The sequence below is a fragment of the Emydura macquarii genome, unplaced genomic scaffold (genome assembly GCF_026122565.2).
Source record: "Emydura macquarii macquarii isolate MOO-44397 ecotype Brisbane River unplaced genomic scaffold, CSIRO-AGI_Emac_v2 contig_554, whole genome shotgun sequence".
NCBI lineage: Eukaryota > Metazoa > Chordata > Testudines > Chelidae > Emydura > Emydura macquarii.
Genome location: NW_027130691.1, coordinates 9,526,492 through 9,546,740, shown reverse-complemented (window position 1 = coordinate 9,546,740; position 20,249 = coordinate 9,526,492). Strand labels below are relative to the sequence as shown.

At 42.0% G+C, this 20,249-nt stretch overlaps 1 protein-coding gene across 2 annotated transcripts in view; it reads right to left on the bottom strand.

Annotated features, from left to right (window-relative positions):
* TMEM132C (transmembrane protein 132C) overlaps nucleotides 1–20,249 on the bottom strand; it is a 272,979-nt gene that overhangs the window by 104,986 nt on the left and 147,744 nt on the right. For both annotated transcript variants that reach the window (XM_067539743.1, XM_067539742.1), the window contains exon 3: nucleotides 11,451–11,597. In XM_067539743.1, the coding sequence (XP_067395844.1) occupies nucleotides 11,451–11,597 (147 nt within the window). The remainder of the gene's footprint in view (nucleotides 1–11,450; nucleotides 11,598–20,249) is intronic.

The window sequence follows — 20,249 nt, the reverse complement described above, 5'->3', positions numbered from 1 at the left end:
GGAAAGGATTCAGTAGCTGAGGTCACTCAAACACCATGGCAGAGTCATTATTGAATTTCTACTGCTCTGATTATAAAGAGTGCACGCTCAGTCCATTAATATGTAGTGTGGAAACTAAAAATCAATGGGGTGCTACTTAAAACCACTTTTGTAATAATTATAATCCTGCATGCTGATGTGCACATGCAAAGGGAGCGCCTGAAGAGCCAAAAGAGGATAGGAAAATATCCAGTTTGTTGAGCTGTAGCTCAGAAATGAGAAAATGGGAAAATTCAGCTTAGGCTAAAGCACTCGGGGCAAAATCCTAACCCCACTGAAATCAATGGAAGTTTTGCCATTGACTTCAATGCAGCCAGGGTTTTGCCTCCAGAAACTTAACTGCAACTGGAGGCCCAAGATGATCATGGGAAGTTCAGGGGTTTAGTAATTATCCATTCAAGAGACTCTGATTAACAGGAATTTTTAAGTTTTCCTTAATAAACTAATTTCATGCTGGTGCTACTACAGTGTTGGTGCAATAATAAGAGAAGAGAAATGTATTAGAGGTCCAGGATGGAACCAGCAGAGATTATATTTGGTAGAGTAAGACATTTCAGCAGCAATGCTATGTGATCTATTTACACCATATATTACACACTCAATAGCACAGCTCTGCTAAAAAATTAACTCCGTGTCCGTCCTCTGGTGGCTGCAAATGGGATCTTGAGAGCCAGCTGGCTGTGGGAGTCTAGTTCCCTTGGGCCAGATTCTCATCTTGAGTCAATCAGTTTAATGACATTATGCTGAATTATACCAGTTGAGGATCTGGCCCTTTTAGTTTTGCTGCCCCAAGGAATAAGCATACTCCTGTGGCTTTTACTAGGAGAAAAGAATTGGGCTTCCTGGAAAAAGGCTCACGGGAGACGATGGGTTATACACTGCTCCATGAAAATGCATTGTCAATATTTGCACATTCACTATTATGCAACTTCATTTTCTATTAAGAGGTCTGCAAATATTACATGGGGATGCACTAGTCAGTGGTAAATGCACTGCACCACATGGTGCCCTGGGTTACACAAAAACGGCCCACTGCAAACAATAGGATTGTACGGGTGTAACTCAGGACAGAATTTGAGTCATTATGTGTGTAAATGATGCATAATCAGTTGTTTTTCAAACCCATAAAGACCGACTTGATGACAAATGGAGCAGTCCGGCTCTACCATGCCCAGTCACCAGGAGATATATAGTATAATTAAAAACAGTTCAATTTAAATTCCTCCTCCCTCCCCTCACCTCCACCACATTTATGTGACAGAAACCAACCAAAGCCAGAAAATTCATAAAAGCATGACACCAACTTCCACTGGTGAGAGAGACGAGCTTTTTGTACTTACACAGAGGAAGAGCTCTCTGTAAATTTGAAAACTTTGTCTCTATCACCAACAGAGGTTGGTCCAATAAAAGATATTACCTCACCCATGTTGTCTCTAATATCTTGGGATCAACGTGACTACAACAATGCAGTATACAAGTAACTGTGGTATCTCTGTTGCCTTTATGTAATCTCAGATAAGTATGAGCTATTATTTAGGCTGTAGTAATGCCCTGTCTATAATATACTAGCACCCTTTCTTCCCAAACAAGACAACACAATCGCTGCCTCGATATGCGAAATGTGTACTGCAATACACAGCAAGGAGAGTTAACTGGAACCTATTGACCTTAACGTTCAACGTCCTTAGCTTTGTCAGTTTGTGATATACATAGCATGATTTCATCAAACGGTTTCATGTATGTTCACATAGTTCTTGCACTGAAAAGAGCTTCGCGGAATAATGTAGTATTTGCAGTATTTGGCTGAATAGTAAGGGACATGTAACAGTGGAATGTTCTCCCCACACCAGTCTGCAAATTCTGTCCATTCTACTGTGTTTACAGGCAGAGACGTAGAACTAAGCAATTAAAGGACAGAATTAATTTTTTCAACTGTAGGTTGGTGTGTACTGCAATGGATCAAACGTATGGTACAATATGCCAGTTACACAGCTATCATTGGAGTGGAAGAGCAGGCCCGCAGATTGGGTCCTTTGCTCATAATTACATGCTTGTAACCAGAGCTGGATATTAGCAATGAGGCTCTGAACAAACTACTTTCAGATATATAAGGGTCTGATTATCCTCTTTTTACTTACTTAAATCAGGAGGAATTCCATTAAACTCAGTGGAGTTACACCATTGTAAAACTGGTGTCAGTGAGAAGAGAATTAGGTCCATCAAGTGCATTCTGAGGGTTAGACTACAACCGTAAACCCTAAAGCTACCCTGAGAAGTGCATGCCTCTGATTGTGCCATTGAACATTTTACTATGCTTATAAAATTACTTTCTCGGCCATTCCAGCTATATTCTCGTTACAATTAACTGCAACTGGAGTGAGGGTCAATGAATATTAGATTCAGCTGGAATAAAGGAAAAGAAAAGAAAAAACAGTAGGGAAGAAATGTCAACATTTCTCCTAGTTATTATTTTTGGCCCTATATAGGTGCATTGACAGAAAGGGCAGGTAATATGACCCATGAACAGTTGGGTTATTTGTAAAGCACAACCATCACTAGCTGCATGAATGCAAATACAGTAGAACCACAGAGTTACAAACTCCTCGGGAATGGAGGTTGTTCGTAACTCTGCAATGTTCGTAACTCTGAACAAAACTTTATGGTTGTTCTTTCCAACTGAACGTTGACTTAATACAGCTTTGAAACTTTACTATGCAGAAGAAAACTGCTGCTTTTAATCATCTTCATTTAAATGAAACAAGCACAGAAACAGTTTTCTTATCTGGTCAGATTTTTTTTTTAAACCTTCCCTTTTTTCTTTTTTTTTTTTAGTAGTTTACATTTAACAGGTACTGTACAGTATTAGCTTTTTTTTTTTTTTTTTTTGGACCATGAGTTCATAACTGTGGTGTTTGTAACTCTGAGGCTCTAATGTAACATCCCTTAGCTAACTATGTATAAGGGAAGCTGGAGATAGAATTTATGAGTCCAGGCAAAATCATGGCAGTGCTTGTTGAGCTAAAGGAACCTATAGACACACAGGGACAGGTGCCATGCCATGGATACACCTGCATCAAGATTTGGCCCTAACTGACCAATTCTATTAGCCTTTCATGCCTAACTTGGACTCTATAACAAATGCTTTGCATATATAAAGACAATTTGCACAGGGCTCATACATTGGTTACTGTTATCATGTAGTGGTACTGGAGAGGGAGAGAGGGAGTGCAGAGGTTTTCTCCTGTACTTAGAATATGAAATAACTGTGAAATCTCCGATGATTGTGAATGGGAAGCAAATTACGACACCTTAATGATGAGCTCTGTAAGCCAATTCAGAATCCATCCACCTGTCTCCAGCTCAGCCCTTAACGTCCAGGGAATGGCAGGAGTCCCAGATGAGTATGTGCTACTATAAAAATTGCAGTAGCACCCTATCCAAGGTGTGTTTGTTGATACAGACTTGACAGAAGCTAGAGATGGAACAAAGCTATAAGATCATCGAGTTCAGTTCCCTGCCAGTGCAATATATTTCCTAGAGCTTTGTCCACTCCAGTTATAAATGCCTCAAGCAACAGGACTTCCACCAACTTCTCTTGGGGGCCTAGTCCATAATACGGCTTCTTGTGCTGCAGTCAAAGTCTAATCAGAACAGTTCAGATGAGGTTTAGTATAATGGAATTCTTCAAGCAGCGACAGTGGAGTGTGCATGTGTGTGTAAGATACATTATTCAGATTGCTTTAGTGAGTACTAATGGGGATCTTATTCAATCTTTTAGAAAGACTTGATTTGGGGATTTTCCCTCCCTAAATTTGCTTCATGCTCTGTTGCCAGACTGATTTATTTCTTTTCACTGCTGTGTAAGTTACAGAGGAACGCATGAGGTCTGTTGCTGAACTCAGCTGTTTATGGATTCTAACAGATGTTTCTGCTTCTAAGATTATAAAAAAAGAATAAAAACACACACACACACCCTGGTTATGCATCATTTTGTCCCTTATTTTCCATCTCTTCCAAATCACAAGGCAGTATTACTGTAGCTGCAAAATATCCCCAAATATGCCAAGTGACACAGATAAAGAAGAGCTGACCTGAACTAAAATAAGAACTTGTGCTTTTATGTGCAAAGAGGAAAATGAACAGAAGTGTCAGTCCATGAAAGTGCTGCACCACAGAGAGATTTTCATAGATAACCTGGTTAACAAAGACAGCTTATTAGAGTAGAAGGTGGAGCGTATTGCAGAATACAAGTGGCAGTAACATACTGGCCTTCCACAGGAAATGCAGGTGACAGTAAGATTTCTGCTCTATGTATGCCAAGGGCTCTATAAAAAAACAAAAACAAAACACACACACACACACACACACACACACACACACACACACACACAAACAGAAGTCATTGGGGCACCAGGTTGGCAAGCAGATAGAAAGTACATTTTCTAGTCACTCTCGGAAAACTGATTGTTTTGTCAAAAATCAAAAAATAATCTCATCCAAGAATTTGTGAATTATAGTTATTATTGAGTCAGCCTCTCAATTTGGAATGGATATAAAGTCATGCCACTACTGCATGATTGCACAACCCTATTCAATTTAAGATGTTCTGGACTGCGTGCTATTTACATACTCATGTAACAAAACAATGAACAGAATACATACAGCCAGAATGGAATGCGAGGATGGTAGCCAGGAGGAAGTGAGGTCTCTAAGCAGAGCCAGGATATTTATTACATGTGATGGCCAAACCGCAAAAGGTTTAGATCATTTTGGTTTGGATAATCACCTAAAAAGCTTTTCCGAACTATCTATACCTGTTGAGCCAGCAAATCTGAGCAGAAAGTCTCCCAAGAAATTTCTAGTTGGACCAGAAGCGCCATAAGACCAACCTGCCTCATGGTGCTTCAGCCCTTCCACTTCCAGACAGAGCCAGGAATTGCAGAGGAGGAAAAAAGGAAAAATTCAAAAAAAGTGTTCACTGAACTTTTTGGAACCTATGAAGAGATTGTTCTTAGTCTATGGATGGTTCTTATTCGATCCAGTCTATTTTGCTCTTCCCTAGTTATTATTTTTTCTCTTTGAATCCACATAGCACTAGCCCTGCCCTTTGACCGCGGCACTGCACTCTTCTGTATTCAGGCTGGGAGTGGGGTTTTCAATGGCACTCAGCATTGGGCCTACCTTGGCTCCAATGGGAGTTTTACCATTGACTTCAAGGCCAGCAAAGAGTGCTTTTGAAAATCCCATCCTGGCCCTGTGATGCCTTATTTTGAACTTTAAAGAGAAGGGAAAGAGTGGAATGCAGCAGCCAGAAGGAAGAAACCACTTTTCCGTTGGTATCTTCTGTACTAGCCACACAGACCCTATTTGTCTTTTGACTTGGTCTGTACCTTCTCTAAGCACCTGTGCCATTTAAATTGATGTCAGGTTCCATGTAAAGTCCAGGAGAAACTCCCGATATTAAACAGCTCTTTAAAAGAACAGTCTGTTTGCTCACCCTCCCATATACCAGCTTATTGACAGGAGAGCGGCTGTAGTTATTATTACACCGATGTTTGATGCAGCTGAATCAGTCCAAGTATCGAACAGAAAGGGTAACGTAGCCTCAGTGAAACACTCATTTCACAAGGACTCCATAACGCTAATGAGAGCTCTCCTTCACGCTGAAACCCTTTGGTCTTGCTTCATTGGCCTGCTTCAAGCACCAAAGAAGCCTGAGCATGAAAAACAGATATTCTCTAGCAAGACAGTGGGCGTATGTGGGCATAAGAGTTGGGGCTACAATCACTGATCATATGCCTGCTTTCCCTCGGCCTTGAAAATAGATTGCTTCCTTCCTGATACAGGTAGAGACCAGGGAGTTTTATACCCTGCGATCCTGCCTACATGAACACTGCAGACATTTACAGCAGCAAGAGAGAGTCCTCATGAAAGCTTCCTTGAGGAAGCAACCTTGTAACCCTAGACATCCATGGCCTAGAAAACACGCCATTACAATACGCAGCTGGCTGCTCCTGCACCGTATGTGCAGATGTCCTGGCGCTCAGATGATTCATTGGAGGCATCTTTGCCCTGGTTTGCCCTGTGTAAGGCACGGGAGGGGAGAAGGGTTAACTCTAACTTGCAGAGAAAAGAGGCAGAGACAGATTAGATAAGGTGAGGAAATAAAGGGGGAAGGGTAGACTTTTAAAGCAGCAGATAAAGATTTAGCTGTATGATTTCTACTGATGTTAAGGAGAGCTATGCAGGTACAGTCCCATGTGTCATTTTGAACAGACAGATGCACTTCACAGTGTAACTCAGGGGTGACCAACACTGGCTGCTCTGAGCATCACGCTGCTAACTTGCCAGTAGCCTAAGGGCTGCCCCAAATTTGCACTAAAATGTGCAAAATATTTCAGATAAAATATTCAGCCAACCATGTTTGCTCATATGCAACCTCCTTGATAAACGAATGGAAATTGCTCATCACACGGGTGCGTTAGCAGTAAAAGCCTGTAGCTGATCAGCTTTCTCCTATGGCTAACTAGCCAGCTTACGCATTCAAATGTTTGCAGGCACAAATCTAGTGCCTGCTGTAAATTTACCTCATGAAATCCCCTAGTCTTTTCCCATTGTCTAATATCACAGCAGTGGCATGTGCCATCCCAACTCAAGTATCCCACAGAAGAACAACTCCAAAGAGAAATCCTGATCATTAAGCACCAAACATCTGGATACCCAGTGCAAACAGCAGCAATCCTGATCAAACCTCAGTGTTTTCAGGTCAGCAGGTGGCTTGACTCACTGCCACCATACCACCAAGCTTTGTGAGATTCCTGGTTAATTGATCTCAAACTGCGCAGGCTGTAGAGGATCCATCTAAAATAATACCCTTGAATGCGGGTGGGTGTATGTTGGAGGGGGCCGCGTATCTCCAGGTGAGATATAAAGCCAGAAATATAATGTGATACTACTTTGAAACACGTTGATCACATGCTCTATTTTTTAATCACAAGTGCATTTTTGCTTCGTGCTTGAGTCACTTGGCCTCATAGTATGCCAACAGAGGAAGGTCCTGCAGAGAAGTCTAATGGCTTTGTTGGTTTCCTTTGCGTCCTAACGATATGAAATACAACTCGGTAACATTATCCGTTTATTCGTAGGACTGCAGAGATTCTCACCCTGTTAAAACGATGCATGTGTTGGGGGGACAGGACTAAATAACTGTGACAGTCTGACATGTGAACATAACAGCGGGTAAAACTCTCCCTGAATATGGCTCTTTATTAGCTAGATGGCTATGAAACCATAAGCCCGTAGGCCCCTCAAAGGTTCTTTCTCTCTCCCACATTCACCTTCTCTACCCAATCAGATAAACAAACAATGCAGTGTTAGACAACACAGCAGGATTCCCTTAAGAGTCTTGAGTGACTCCTGGCCACCACCGACTGCTCTGACTCTTGCACGCATACACAAGAAATGGACCAAATTCATCCCTGCACTGGCCCAGATTCCAGCACCAGGACATAAGGGAGGCAGCCTCGTTCAGGAGCTTCGTGGGCTACGTCAGCTTCCATATCAAGCCAATGTAGCCCTGAGGGTTTCCCCTTTGTTGCACCCTGGCTGTAAAGGTCCCTTGGGGCCTTCTGGGAGGGCAGAATCTCCAGAGCACAGACTTTCCCAGCCAGGTCCCTTCCCATGTTCCCTCAGTCTCCTCCACTCTGACACTGCTCACCTGCCACTCCACCCCGTGACCTGTCCTGGAACACCTTATGTCTGGGATTGTTGTGGAGGCTATTCCCAGGGAGGATGGGGAAGGCCTTAAACCATCCATATGGCTCTTAGGTTGGTGCTAAGAATGGCAGGGCACAAGGATCAGGAAATTGAAGTAACTAAGACAGCAACCAAAATCCACTCATCTATCTTTAGGACACATTTCAATCCAACCCACTGTCCCCCGGAAAAGAGAATCGACATGGGACACGAACTGCAAAAGGAACTGTTTATGCTCCGTTCTCTCTAATCAATAGGTTGTTATCTTAATCACGAGCCAAATGGAGCTCAGCATAGGTTATGTTATCGGGTATAAAGGCTCTGTTAGTTTCAAGCTGCTTCTGGCAACAAGAAGTCACTCTGCGTTAACGGTGGAATCTTTCTTGATGAGCAGAAGGTAATGTGCTAAGGCCTTGGGGTTTAAGAGTACAAGTTTTTTGGAGCTCATTGTAAATAATTTTAAACAGCAATAAAATACACCCCCTTGTGGTTTTTGTTATTGTTTTTGCAGTGCCAGAGTGCGCCAGGCAGGAAGCTGACATGTATATGACTATACAGTCCTTGCCATGAAGAGCTTACAATGTACATACACAAACAACAGGCAAACGGTGGGAGGAAGGATGCAAGAAAAAAGCAAAGTGACGCAAGGGGAACGTAGCAGCATCTAATCACGTCCACCACTGTTGAGGTTTTGTCTTTTTTTTTTTTTAATTTTCAATCCATTTTGTTTCATCTAGGTTTCTTTGGAGGGCAGCAGTAGCGTTTACAGGCCCTTAGGAAGATATTAGGCCTCAATTCAGCAAAGCACTTGAAATCAAGGGGTTGTGAGCCCGTGCCTGCGTACTTTGCTGCATCAGGGCGTTCGTTTTAAGAAATCTAAAGGAGCAAAGTGCGGTGGCATAGCAAGGAAGGGATGCCAGGCGATGGGGGCTGCCTGCGGGAAAAGACGTAAAGGGCAGATTTTGCTATTTGTGTGCTTGACAAAGTCATTGCAGCACCATCATTGTATCACCACAACATCATGATGTCGCAAAGAAACACTGTGGATACCAGTGAATCCTGGGATGCAATCTCATTTTGCTGGCCCCAAATACATTTTCAGGAGACTGTATTTGGGTAGTAATCTGAGCCACATTTGATTCTACCAAATTGGGGCTGCGTGACAACCCAAGGGGACAACCAATTGTTCTTTATGTAGGTTGATAATGCAGGGGGAAGACCGTACAGCTGTCGAAGGCTTCTCATCCTCTCTCCCCGCTAATTCATCCTCTGAGCTTTACTGGAAAGAAGCTGATCCTGCTAAGAGAAAAACCACTGCACTGTGCATCTGGCTATTATCTGCACGGCAAGCTCTGTGAACAGGTCCCATTTTTGTGAAGTGTCTGTGAAATAAAAATCTTTATTGACTTTGTTTTAACCGTCCCTTTGCACAGATATTGGAAACCATCTTTCTCTGCTCAAATAAGTTTACAAGTTCACTGCGTTTTGGCAGGAGACGCTTCAACTAGGGTGAAGCTGAAAGTCCAGTGCAGAACCTCACATTTTCTAATCTGACCTTACACAATGGAACAGTTTGCATCATGCAGACAAACTACATTGCTACACTACTTTGAAAAAACTGGTGGCAATTCAGAAAGAACCCATTAGGGGCCTGCAATCCTTAGCCAAATTAAATCAGCTTAATAGAATATTTGTGCTTGGTACTGAGGGGGTTCCAAATGACACTCAATAACAACCATAACGGCCACGACTCAGTATGCATCTCCCATGGAAAATCAGTACAGAGACACCTAACTGGCACTCGTGACTGTGTTCAGGGAGGAAATCCCATTAATACAAATTCATGTAGTAAAAGCTGTATTTCAGTACATTAGCTGGTATATACTTCCACAGTGGTTGGAGAGCTAATGGCGTCAAGGCTTCTATCTATCCACTTCTTCCTAATGCATTAATATTTCATTCAAACCCAGCCCAGTCATGCTTTCGAAAGAAAGGGGCTATTTACATAGGCAAATGTAAGAGGTGTTAATTAGCACATTCACTTTTATTTGCATAATCAGTGTTAAAAATATTTTATAGGTTAATTAAACTTGATGCAAATTGGATTAAGAAGATTTAATTTGGGTTTTGATAACCTGACTATTATATTTCCATAGCTGTAAATACATTTGGCATTATAGGCTGGTTCTAAAGCCCTGGTTTCCTTTTCAAACATCTTTTTTACACCATTTTTTGGCAGGCTTAAATGATTTATTCTTCCTCTTTTCCGCTACCAACTCTCTATTACAAATCCCACTAACTGCAATGATATCTAGCATAGATGGATTGAGTCTGTAAGCCGCTCATGGCAACAGATGTTTCGACACTTTATGGAAACCTAACATTTGCTATGTATGCCCTCTCGTTGTCCAGGCACAGAGTAAAAGCACGATTACAACTCCGCAGACTCCCCTGTGCCTGAAGGCTTAGTGCACAAACCTTCAGACCAATTGCAGGGGGCGCCACAAGCTGACGTACAGTTGATTGAAGGTTTATGACCCCCTGCAATAAGGTTGGGCTAAGACTTGAGCTAGTAATGAAACACCAACCCAAGCAAGCATTGCACGGTTTTATATGGATCATACATTTGCATGGATCTAATACACAGGGAGCAGTAAGCATTCATTAAGGTAATGCACAGGGAGAGCCAAACTAACTTCCACTGAAGTCTCTGATAAAATTCTTATTGCCCGAAATGGGAAAAGAGCAGACCTGAGAAAAGAGTCACAAACCGGTATGCTACAGCTGGATTAGCTCTTAATACAAACATACAACATAGAAATATAGGAATTGCCATTCTGATCAAACCAGTGCTCCCTGGAGTCCAGTATTCGGTCTCTGATGGCGGTCAGTACCAGATGCTACAGTGAAAGGTACAAGGAACTCTGCATTGGACAATTATGGAATAACCAGCCTGCCCACAGAGTAGATTTTTTCCTAGGCCCAGACAGTTAGTGGTTGGCTTATGCACTAGACATAAGCATTTATATCCCATCTGGTTTTATCCTATCAAATGTACTCATTATCAATGTAAGTGTCTACTCCTGATAGTGAAAAGGAAGGCAGATTCCTTCTTCTGGTATATTTCCGAATGATCCAACCAGGTTCAGTGGACTTCAGGTTACAAAAATTCCATGAGAAAATAATTGTCCACATACCAAAAAGAAAAAAGAAAAATGTTTCTCTATTTTACTGAACACTATCAATACCGAAAGCTTCGCATGGTGATCCCACACTAATGCTTATGAGTTAGCAAGGCTCATTATAGAAGAGTTCACTGGTGACTCGATGGACCACCTGGGATGAAACAAGGTCAGAGCTATCAAGCCAGATACATTTATGCTCAGTAAAGACTTTAAAAGACATTCATGCTGAAAAAATAGCTCTATTCTATTCATTTTATCTTAAACTGAGGAGTTTTATTATCTGCAAAGTGAGATGCCCAGTTATAGATCAACAGATGGCACCATAGTTAACATAAGTGTCTCCAGATTTCCAGGGTGTAGATTTAATAGCTCTACTAAATTGTGGTTAATATGAGCCCTCAGTCTTTCAAGCAATAGATGGCATCATGGATATAAATGATTTTAATGTGCAGAGGATGTGAGCACTCTTACCTGTTCCTTGAATTTGGTGCTATCCTCTGACAGCTAACGGTCGTGGTTGAATGTTTTCCACCATTCCCCACCTCCTGCTTCACGTCCCATTGCCGTGGATCGCTTGTCTTTGCACTAAGAATATTCACACCCTTCTTCACCTTGGCCCTGTTGAGAGCAGTGATTGTGAAACATTTAGAAGAGAGTAATTCATGACGGTGGCCTTCCTAATGTAGCTCAGAAAAATGAAATACATCAGCATTAAGGAAAGCATTAAGGTTGTGTTAAAATCCATTTGAACCTGGTAACGGTAGCAGGAAGGATAGCATTAATGCAGACCTGAGCTTTGTCTACCTATGGCAACCTTTTAATTAGAATGCAAGGATAAATTAACTATATCTATTTCCATAGACTCAGACTTTAAGGCCAGAAGGGACCATCCTGATTATGCTATCCTCATGCTGTGACACCTTCTGGGAAAGACAGGTTTTCTGGGGGTGGTGTTGGACGATGACATCGAATGTAAGAAAATTTACACTATGGATTCTTTTCCCTATTTCAGCAAAAATTTCTCACTTAGGCAGAAATTTGCCTTAGTGTGGAAGACCCACACAAAGTCCTCTGAACCCACACTTAGATGCATCGTAGGAGTCTCAGGTGGACTCTCTCCACTGGAGTGAATTTCACTAGCAGCTCTTCAAAATAACCCGTTATCTTGCTTCTGAAATACTTACAGTTCAGGGGCATTAACAGTGGAGTGGTTCATTTTCTTGCTTTTTGGTTCCTCTCCTCTCTCTAATGCCATTCTAAGGAACATCTCTTTTGAAAACTTTACCATAAAAAGAATGTAGTCTATTAATTAATGTTCCATGTCTGCCATGGATTTGCTGTGTGACCATAGACAAATTAGTTAATCTCATCCTATGTCTCTAATAACATCAGCACAGACGTTTTCAGGTTTAATGAGAGAGCGTTTATAAAGTGATTGGAGGTTCTCTTAAGTGCAAAATTTATGACTCCTATTTCATGGACAATCAATTTTCATTACAGGACATCAAGAATGAAAGAGACCTATCCATCTACATAGGCACTGATACAGTTCCCATCTCCAGAGCACCTGTGAGCTCCCAAAAGACACTCGGGGTTGGACTCTCATACGTGTGTGCGTGCGTGGGGGATAGGAGTCAATTATAACACCTTGATTTTGCAACAGCTTGACCCCAGCATCACTTATAGCGGGCTAAGTGCAGTTCTAAATCATGTCACTGGTGTCGTGTCTTTATGGGCCTCACTTCAGTGGAAGCCTGGAAAATTAGGCTCTGAAGACCAGATTTTCAAAGGTTATTAGGCCCCTAACGATGCAGATAGATGCCTCGTAGGATTTTCTAAACCACAAAAGTGCCTAACTCCCACTGAAAAAATTTTCGTTTGACCAAAAAAAGTGAAAATTTTACATTTTGGGTCGACCTGAAACAATTCCCTCCCAGCCACACTATTCATCAACAAACTGAAAAAACAGTTATTCTCACAGCTCTCCATTGGGTAGTTAGGAAGCTCTTTCTTTCTTTCTCTCTTTCTTTCTTTTTGGGTCAAATTCTTTGTTAAAAAAAAAAAATTAGCCATCCTGGCACTGAAATTTGACAAAACCTCTGAAATCCAAATCTGATTTCATGTTTAGAATTCTTACATGGTAATACCTCACCAAAGAAAGGGAGGTAAAAACCTGTCACCTAGACCTTTTGTGCCTCTTTTGCTTGCAAATTGCATGCCAGTTGAAACTGGATTCACGACATTTGAATTTTGATTAAGGTTACAATTTCCTCAGGAGTTACAAATGCCCTTTCAACCATGCAGCTCGAAATAGTCAATGGATGGACTCTTGTTTATTAGGGGGGACACTTTATCGGCCAAGGTTAGTAATACTATCCACTGCCAGAGGGCAAAAGACCATGGCTACAATACCATTTTGTTAATTAACTACAATAATGGGCATTAGGATGAGTGGCCTTTGCATCTACCATTATGTAAAAGCCATTTAAAGAAGCAAACTATTCAGGGCTAAAGTAGGTTACATTTAGTAAGGAAAAATCAATGTTGTGATTGTACTTAGCACTGGAATTAGAGTCTGAATACCCAGAAGACTAAGCTTCCTAAATAAATATGCAGAAGTGTAATCTGTTACTCCCCCTCTGAAAGGGGCACTGAGTTTTATATAACAAGGTCAAAGAATTAGATCAGACCGTAGTCAGTACCATGTACTTTTAAGTAGGTCTCTACATGCATGCTACAAATGTTTTCACTTAAATGTTAATTTGCTTACAATGTTTGACTGCTAGCAGAGCAAAGTCTATTTAATTCCTTTACAAAGATCGGTTGACTTTGTTGTATAGCTCTAATTCAATATTCATTGAAAAATAAGTGATAGCAACGACTTTGTATATAAAAACTTGTAAGTTACAGCTCCCCAATAAACCCCTAGACTAAAGATTTGTGGGCCAAATTGCTTGCCAGTCTCCTGTATTTACCGATCTGACTTATGTAGCATTCATATATATACTGTATACTCTAAACTTTAGCAAATATTGCGGGTGACAATAATTGGAGATGACAAGCAGCTGGAGTACTCCAGGCTTCCTCAGAGTACACATCCCCACTCCAATTGAACAATTTTCCTCTCTGCTGTGCCTATTCAATCACATAGGATCACTCAGCCGGCCACTTTGTCTTATTCCCTCCCTTCTCTCAAACGCATCGTGCCAACCCACAGAAACTTGTCACTCATTCCGTCTGAGATGGTTGACCAATTACATCACGACATGCATTTCAGTCGCTTTCCCCAACAGCAGGAGGGTCTAATAATCAGAAGGGACCAGGCCATGCCTGAGTTCCTTGAACCCCAGTGTCAAAACCAAGCAAATCAAATTTTGTCTTCTGTCTTTCACACTTTATTTCACTCTTCCTTTTCCATCTCCTTGGGCCACATTTTCCACCAGCCAGCAGAGCAAGTAATCCCTCATCTACCACCACTGCTGTTCTCTGAAGCCTTAGAAGTTTGCTCCAGGTATTTGGTTATCCAAACACCCACGAAACTGTATCTCAGTAACCAGACTATTGGAATTTCTAAAACAACCACCAGCACAGCCTCTAAGTGTTGGTTTTGGACCCTCTGTCAAAAGGAGGACCAAATTCCTCCTGTTTTGCCTTGTTCTGGCTATAAGCGACATTCCACATGAATGCTGCTAAACTTCCTTGGTCGTTTTGGCTATGTGCTTTCCATGGGAACAGTAACCCAACCAAAACTCATGGTCTGCCCTATCAAATCCAGTATTCAAAGGCCTGAAATGCTAGCCTGGTCCTTGAACTTTCACTGCACTGCACTGCTCCTCTGACGGGAGCCCCAGACCAGCTGAGAGGAACTCACTCCAATAGTTGAAACTGATAGCACTACCACTCAGTCAGCAAGGTGAGACAAAGGCAAAAGTCCTGTCCTGTCCTGCTTCCTTCCCTGTCCTCCACAGGTGAGTCACCAGGGGGAGGACGAGCGGATGGGGAAAGATCTAAACATAGCCCCAATTCAGCAAAGCACTGAAGTATATGCTTAACTTTAAGCACATGAGCAGAACCATGGATTTTCATAGGGCTATTCACATGCTGAAGGTTGAGCATGTACTTAAGTGTTTTGCCGGATCAGGGCTGTAGTTTCTGATCCTTTGGCAGAAATAAACCACACACTGGAGAGATGAATCACCTTCATTTTAGAACTGGACAGAGTAATGGTGAGGTCAGCTTCAGTTTCATATTGGATCAGGGTTTCTCTAAGGAGAGGTTTGAAGCCCTTTTCCACATAGTAGCCAGAATATTGAGTGATGTAAGCTTGACTGTTTCACCTGGATCCCTGTGATTGTTAATTCACATCACAAAAAACTTGTACCTCAGATTTGCCTCAAACTGATCGGGGGCCTTGTCCCCTCTCTACCCAACAGACAGCTAGAGCATTTTGCTGGCATGGAAAACAAGCAGCATCTTGACTTCACAGAAGACAGTCTCTGATAGTTTACATTTGAAAATCACTGGATAATTCTTGGCAAGACTAAATAAAGGAATTTTAGAAAACCGCACAATAATAAACCAACTTTGTTTAAATTCACCATTTCCGATAAAAAATTGACATTGCTAATTTCATTGGCAAATTTTCATGTAAGCCTAAAATGTCTCAGGCTTTCTAAAGTGTAAAATTTAGAGACAAATACACATAAATTATGTGTTCAAATCAACAACAGATAGAAATCTTGTCATTGCTAGTGCGTTTTGTTGTCTCTTCTGCTGTCAGATTACAAGAAACCCCATGTTTATCAGTACCAATATGTAATAAGCATCTGATAAATGCATCCAAATAGCAATTAAATCAGCAACAGCCACAGCGGAAGATGTGTTTTATGACTCTAGGAGTCTTTGAAGCCATCTCACATTACAATTTTCCCATTTAAATTAACATCTTGGATGCTTGTTTATGGTCACGATAGGCTGATACTACCTGTGACAGTAAGATATAGAGAGGGCAAGCTGTGAGCTCTGCAAATTTCTTCCCAATTTTTAGCTTGGCCAATGCATCCCATGCCTTAATTCCAACACCTCCCTAGTCCAATTTGGAGCATCTCCTAACAAGAGACTCCCATTTGGTGTTGTATGGTGTGGGACTGTTGTGATACTGACATGAGATCTAACAACTAAGGCCCTGCAGTTGTACATGGTTCCACTGCAAAATCAAAGGCTGAGTTGTGATAACTAAACTCATTTCGCCAGTGACCTACAATAGGTTTGAAATAGTTTTCTAGCACCAAGCCCTTCATTCCCTGCCAGCGTGTTTTCTTTTCAGAAGTTTATACCTGGCTCAGTATCTTTTGCGTGCCATTTAAACTCCATCCTTTCCCCTGCATGCTGTTCTTGGATCCCAGCACAGTCTTGTCTCAGGTCAACAAACAAACTTGCCTAATCAGGTGCATTGTTAAAGCTGCTGCACTGTAAGACTTTTCAGTAGGAAGTTTTCTAAATTTTATTATATATATAAATAAAAATCTTAGGCTTTGACTTAGCAAACACTGACCCCTTTTGATTGTTCTTCTCAAGTGCCTCAAATCCTTTCTTGCCTGTAATATTTGCTAACACTCAGTGTACTCTGCTAAGGCACTACTGATCTGCCCAGACCAAGGGAGAGCACCTGATGTTACTGAATTCCTAAAGTCACATTGTAAGAAATGATTTCCACATCTCAGGACCATTTTTTTTTAAACCCAAAGAGCCTCTCCTGGTAGCTGTGACCTCTTCCTGGGCTGCACTTTCCAGCAAGTCTCTGACCTGCTTGAGTTCTGCCAAAAGGAATTCAACCTCTTTCTGCCATAATTTAAGTCATCTCCTTCTCTTCTTTGCTGCCATAGTAAGTCAGGAGATTACGGCCAGTTTGAGGCACCCATAAAATTCAGGCAGGAGACTAACTGTGACAATTAAACAAGATTTGTTTTATTAAGGAAGTCTTTTCCTTTTGTCTTCTTGCTCTCAATGGACAAATGTCTACATTGCAAAATGGTAACAACTGAAAGCCTCATGACAGTCACAACAGAAAAGCCAAATGCTGAATGGAACTTGGAGTCTGACCTTAATGGCATATAACCTTCAAACGTACTCATCTAGTAGGTGCAGGACCTCTAAAGGGAAAGGAGGATTGTGTAGTTAGAGCACCAGACTGGGACACACGAGATCTGACCACAATGCCCAGCTCTGCCACAGGTTTCCTATGTGACCTAGGGCAAATCACTTAATCCTTCTTTGCTTCAGTTCTACTTTAATAAATGTGCAAAATGATGTCTCTTCTCTCTCTCTCACCCTTTGTCCGTCTTGTCTATTTAGACTGCAAACGCTTTGAAGCAAGGGCGGTCTCACTATGTGTAGGTACAGCATCTCACACAATGGAGCCCCAACCTCAATCGGGGACTCTAGGTGCTTTTGTAAGACTGATGATAATATTATTCCAAGGTTGCTATCCAGTACATTGGTAAATATGATGGGTCACCCATCACCTAGTTTTTGATATCTATGACTTCTAGATTGCAGGAAATTGCCTGTTAAGTGAACCATTTTGTGAGGGGAAAGTCTTGCCCACCAACTCTCCCCTTCTCTCCAGGAAGCTGCTCTCCCATGGGGTAGTCAAGTTCAGGCCTCCAGTAGACCTAGGTGCTGGAAGTAGAGGCACAGGGCTGCTACCGCACCCCCTGGCTAGAAGTGGTATCCATCCTATGCAGGGTTTACAGTTTGGTTCAATGGCTCTCAGCACCTTCACTATAAAAACTGTTCCTGCCAGTAGACGGTAATTGGCCTGTGATATGTACCTCTCTCCATATATACTCTACAAATCTGGGCATCTGAAATGGGCCAAGTGCAAAGCAGAGCAAACGTGAAAAATAATGAACAAAGTTATCGAACGTTTCATGTTGTGCCATCCAACAGACTTGGTTCAAGCTTTTATGATTATTTGCATTCGTATTGCCATAGCACCTAGGAGCCCATCACCGACCAGGACCCATTGGGCTAGGTGCTGTACAAACACAGAACAAAAACCATTCCCTGCCCCAAAGAGCTTACAATCGAAATACATGACAAGAGACTTCAGATGGATACAGACAGGTGGCAGGAGGAGCAGGTGGAAACAGTGAGACACTATTGGTGGGCATGATAGCAGCGGTCAAGGTTTGGTTCTGCTTCACCCATTCCTATGAGCAAGAGGCGAGCACGGCTACTCTGAGAAATCACCTCTCTCCCCATGACATATTGACACAATCATGTCAACAGAGGCTTCCAACTGGATCCTCTTTGACACAAACAAGACGACGATGCTGGCAGGGCACTGTGTGTCATGGATCCTTGGATGTGGACCTCACTTCCCTGACCCCACCCTCCTTGGCTGGCCACTGCATGGATTTGTGACCATTGTGGGCATGCCGCGAAGGCTCACTTTTTTCTCTCCCTTCCTTCAGGCTCCTGAGAAGGACACAGTGGAAGGTGGTTATGCTCCTGGGCTGTCCCTCTGCATTGTTTTATGAGATTTCCAAAGGAGCCTCAGGGATTTGGTCACCCTGGCCCAGATCCTCCAAAGTATAGAGGATCTGGGCCCCAGTTCCTACTTATTTCAATAGGAATTGGTGTATCGTATCCCCTAGGTAGTTCTGAAAAGCTCATCTACGAGCGCTGGACGGGCCCCCCAAAAGCTACGTTTTTAACATTTGAAATAAAGAAATCTAAAGAACCAGATTCTGAACGCTTTGGGGACGTTTCGATCTGGGTCAGCTCAGGTCCATGTTGGTGATTAGCTGTTTGCTAACACTTGCAATCCCTTCAAATTCCCAGCCATCCAATTACTATTAATATTTTTAAAAAGATGGCTTTAGTTCAACTCGGCTACCAACATCTGAGTCAGTGAACTAGTCGTATAAGCTTCTAATATATCTCCCAACAAAATGCTTTCCCCAGCACTGAGTGTTAATGCCTTTTCCCAAGCATTAGTTAAGGGATTATAGGGAGGATAGGAGAATATATATATATTCAGGAGTGATCTACAGTATGTAGAGACTCTGGGCTTGTCTTTCTGGCTGAGAGGAAACTCAGTTGAATTTACAACCTGTTAACATTTTCTGCCTCTAGCAAAGATAAACATTGCAAACTCGTAACGTTCATGGAAGCCGTCATGGGGCCACTACTGTGTTTAACTTAGATCAGCTGGAGAGTAGAGATTTGAGGAGAAACAACAATATTACCGAGTGCTGTTGAGTGGTGCTGGGATTCTGTCTCATCTAGTTCCCTCCCGCTCCCAGAATATGGAAAAGCTATTTAACACTGAGATACTTCATAGAATCTCAAAAAAAAAAGCAAGACAGCTCCTCAAATTGTCACAAACCCCCTGCTTGACCTCTGCCTTGGATGACTGGATTAGGTGAAAGCCAGCAATGAGTTGACAGTGGCAGGCTTGAATCATCAGAGGAATAACAAGTTAGAAAAGAGGTAGAAAAGCATGCACCAAATATTCTCAGGGTCAGATAAATCCTTTCCTTCTCTCACTCGCAGTCCCCAACCCTGCAGGGTCAGGGCTTTATAGGATATTGCAGTATTGCCAACTCTCACGATTTTATCACAAGTCTCACGATATTTGGTGTTTTTCGTAAAGCGCCAATTCCCAGAGTCATGTGAACACCGGAGCCGCTTGGCTTTCATAAAAAAGAAAGATGTGTCTGGCCCTCCCAGATGTAGAGGAATGATTGAAAACATGAACCCAAGTGTTTTCAATAAGGAGAACCCTTCATTTATTATTTATTTGAAAAACCTCTTGATTTTTATGCCAATCTCATGATTTTTTGAAGTTTGACTCACAATTTTTGAACACTTGAGGTTGGTAATGCTAATATTGTGGTCAGGCCTCACAGTGGCTCCTTTTAAATCTGACACCAGTTTAGTTCTTCCTCTTGATTTGCACCCCAAAGTACACGAATGACCTCACAATTCTGGGTTCACAAGGAATGCAGGATGAAGGCCACAGGAGGAGCAACAACATCTTTTGATGCCTAGAGAATTTTCCCAGGAATTCTCGGCAGCCATTTTACACCGGATCGCAAATCTCTCCTATTCAGTGGCAGCATCTAAGGAAGGAGGGGCATATACATGCACCTTTTTAACCTTGAATTCATAATAACTGCAAAAACACAAGCAGTGGGCCCATCTCACAGAACTATGTACGGAAGGAATTTTCAAAAGCTGTTGCATAATCACACCAAATTA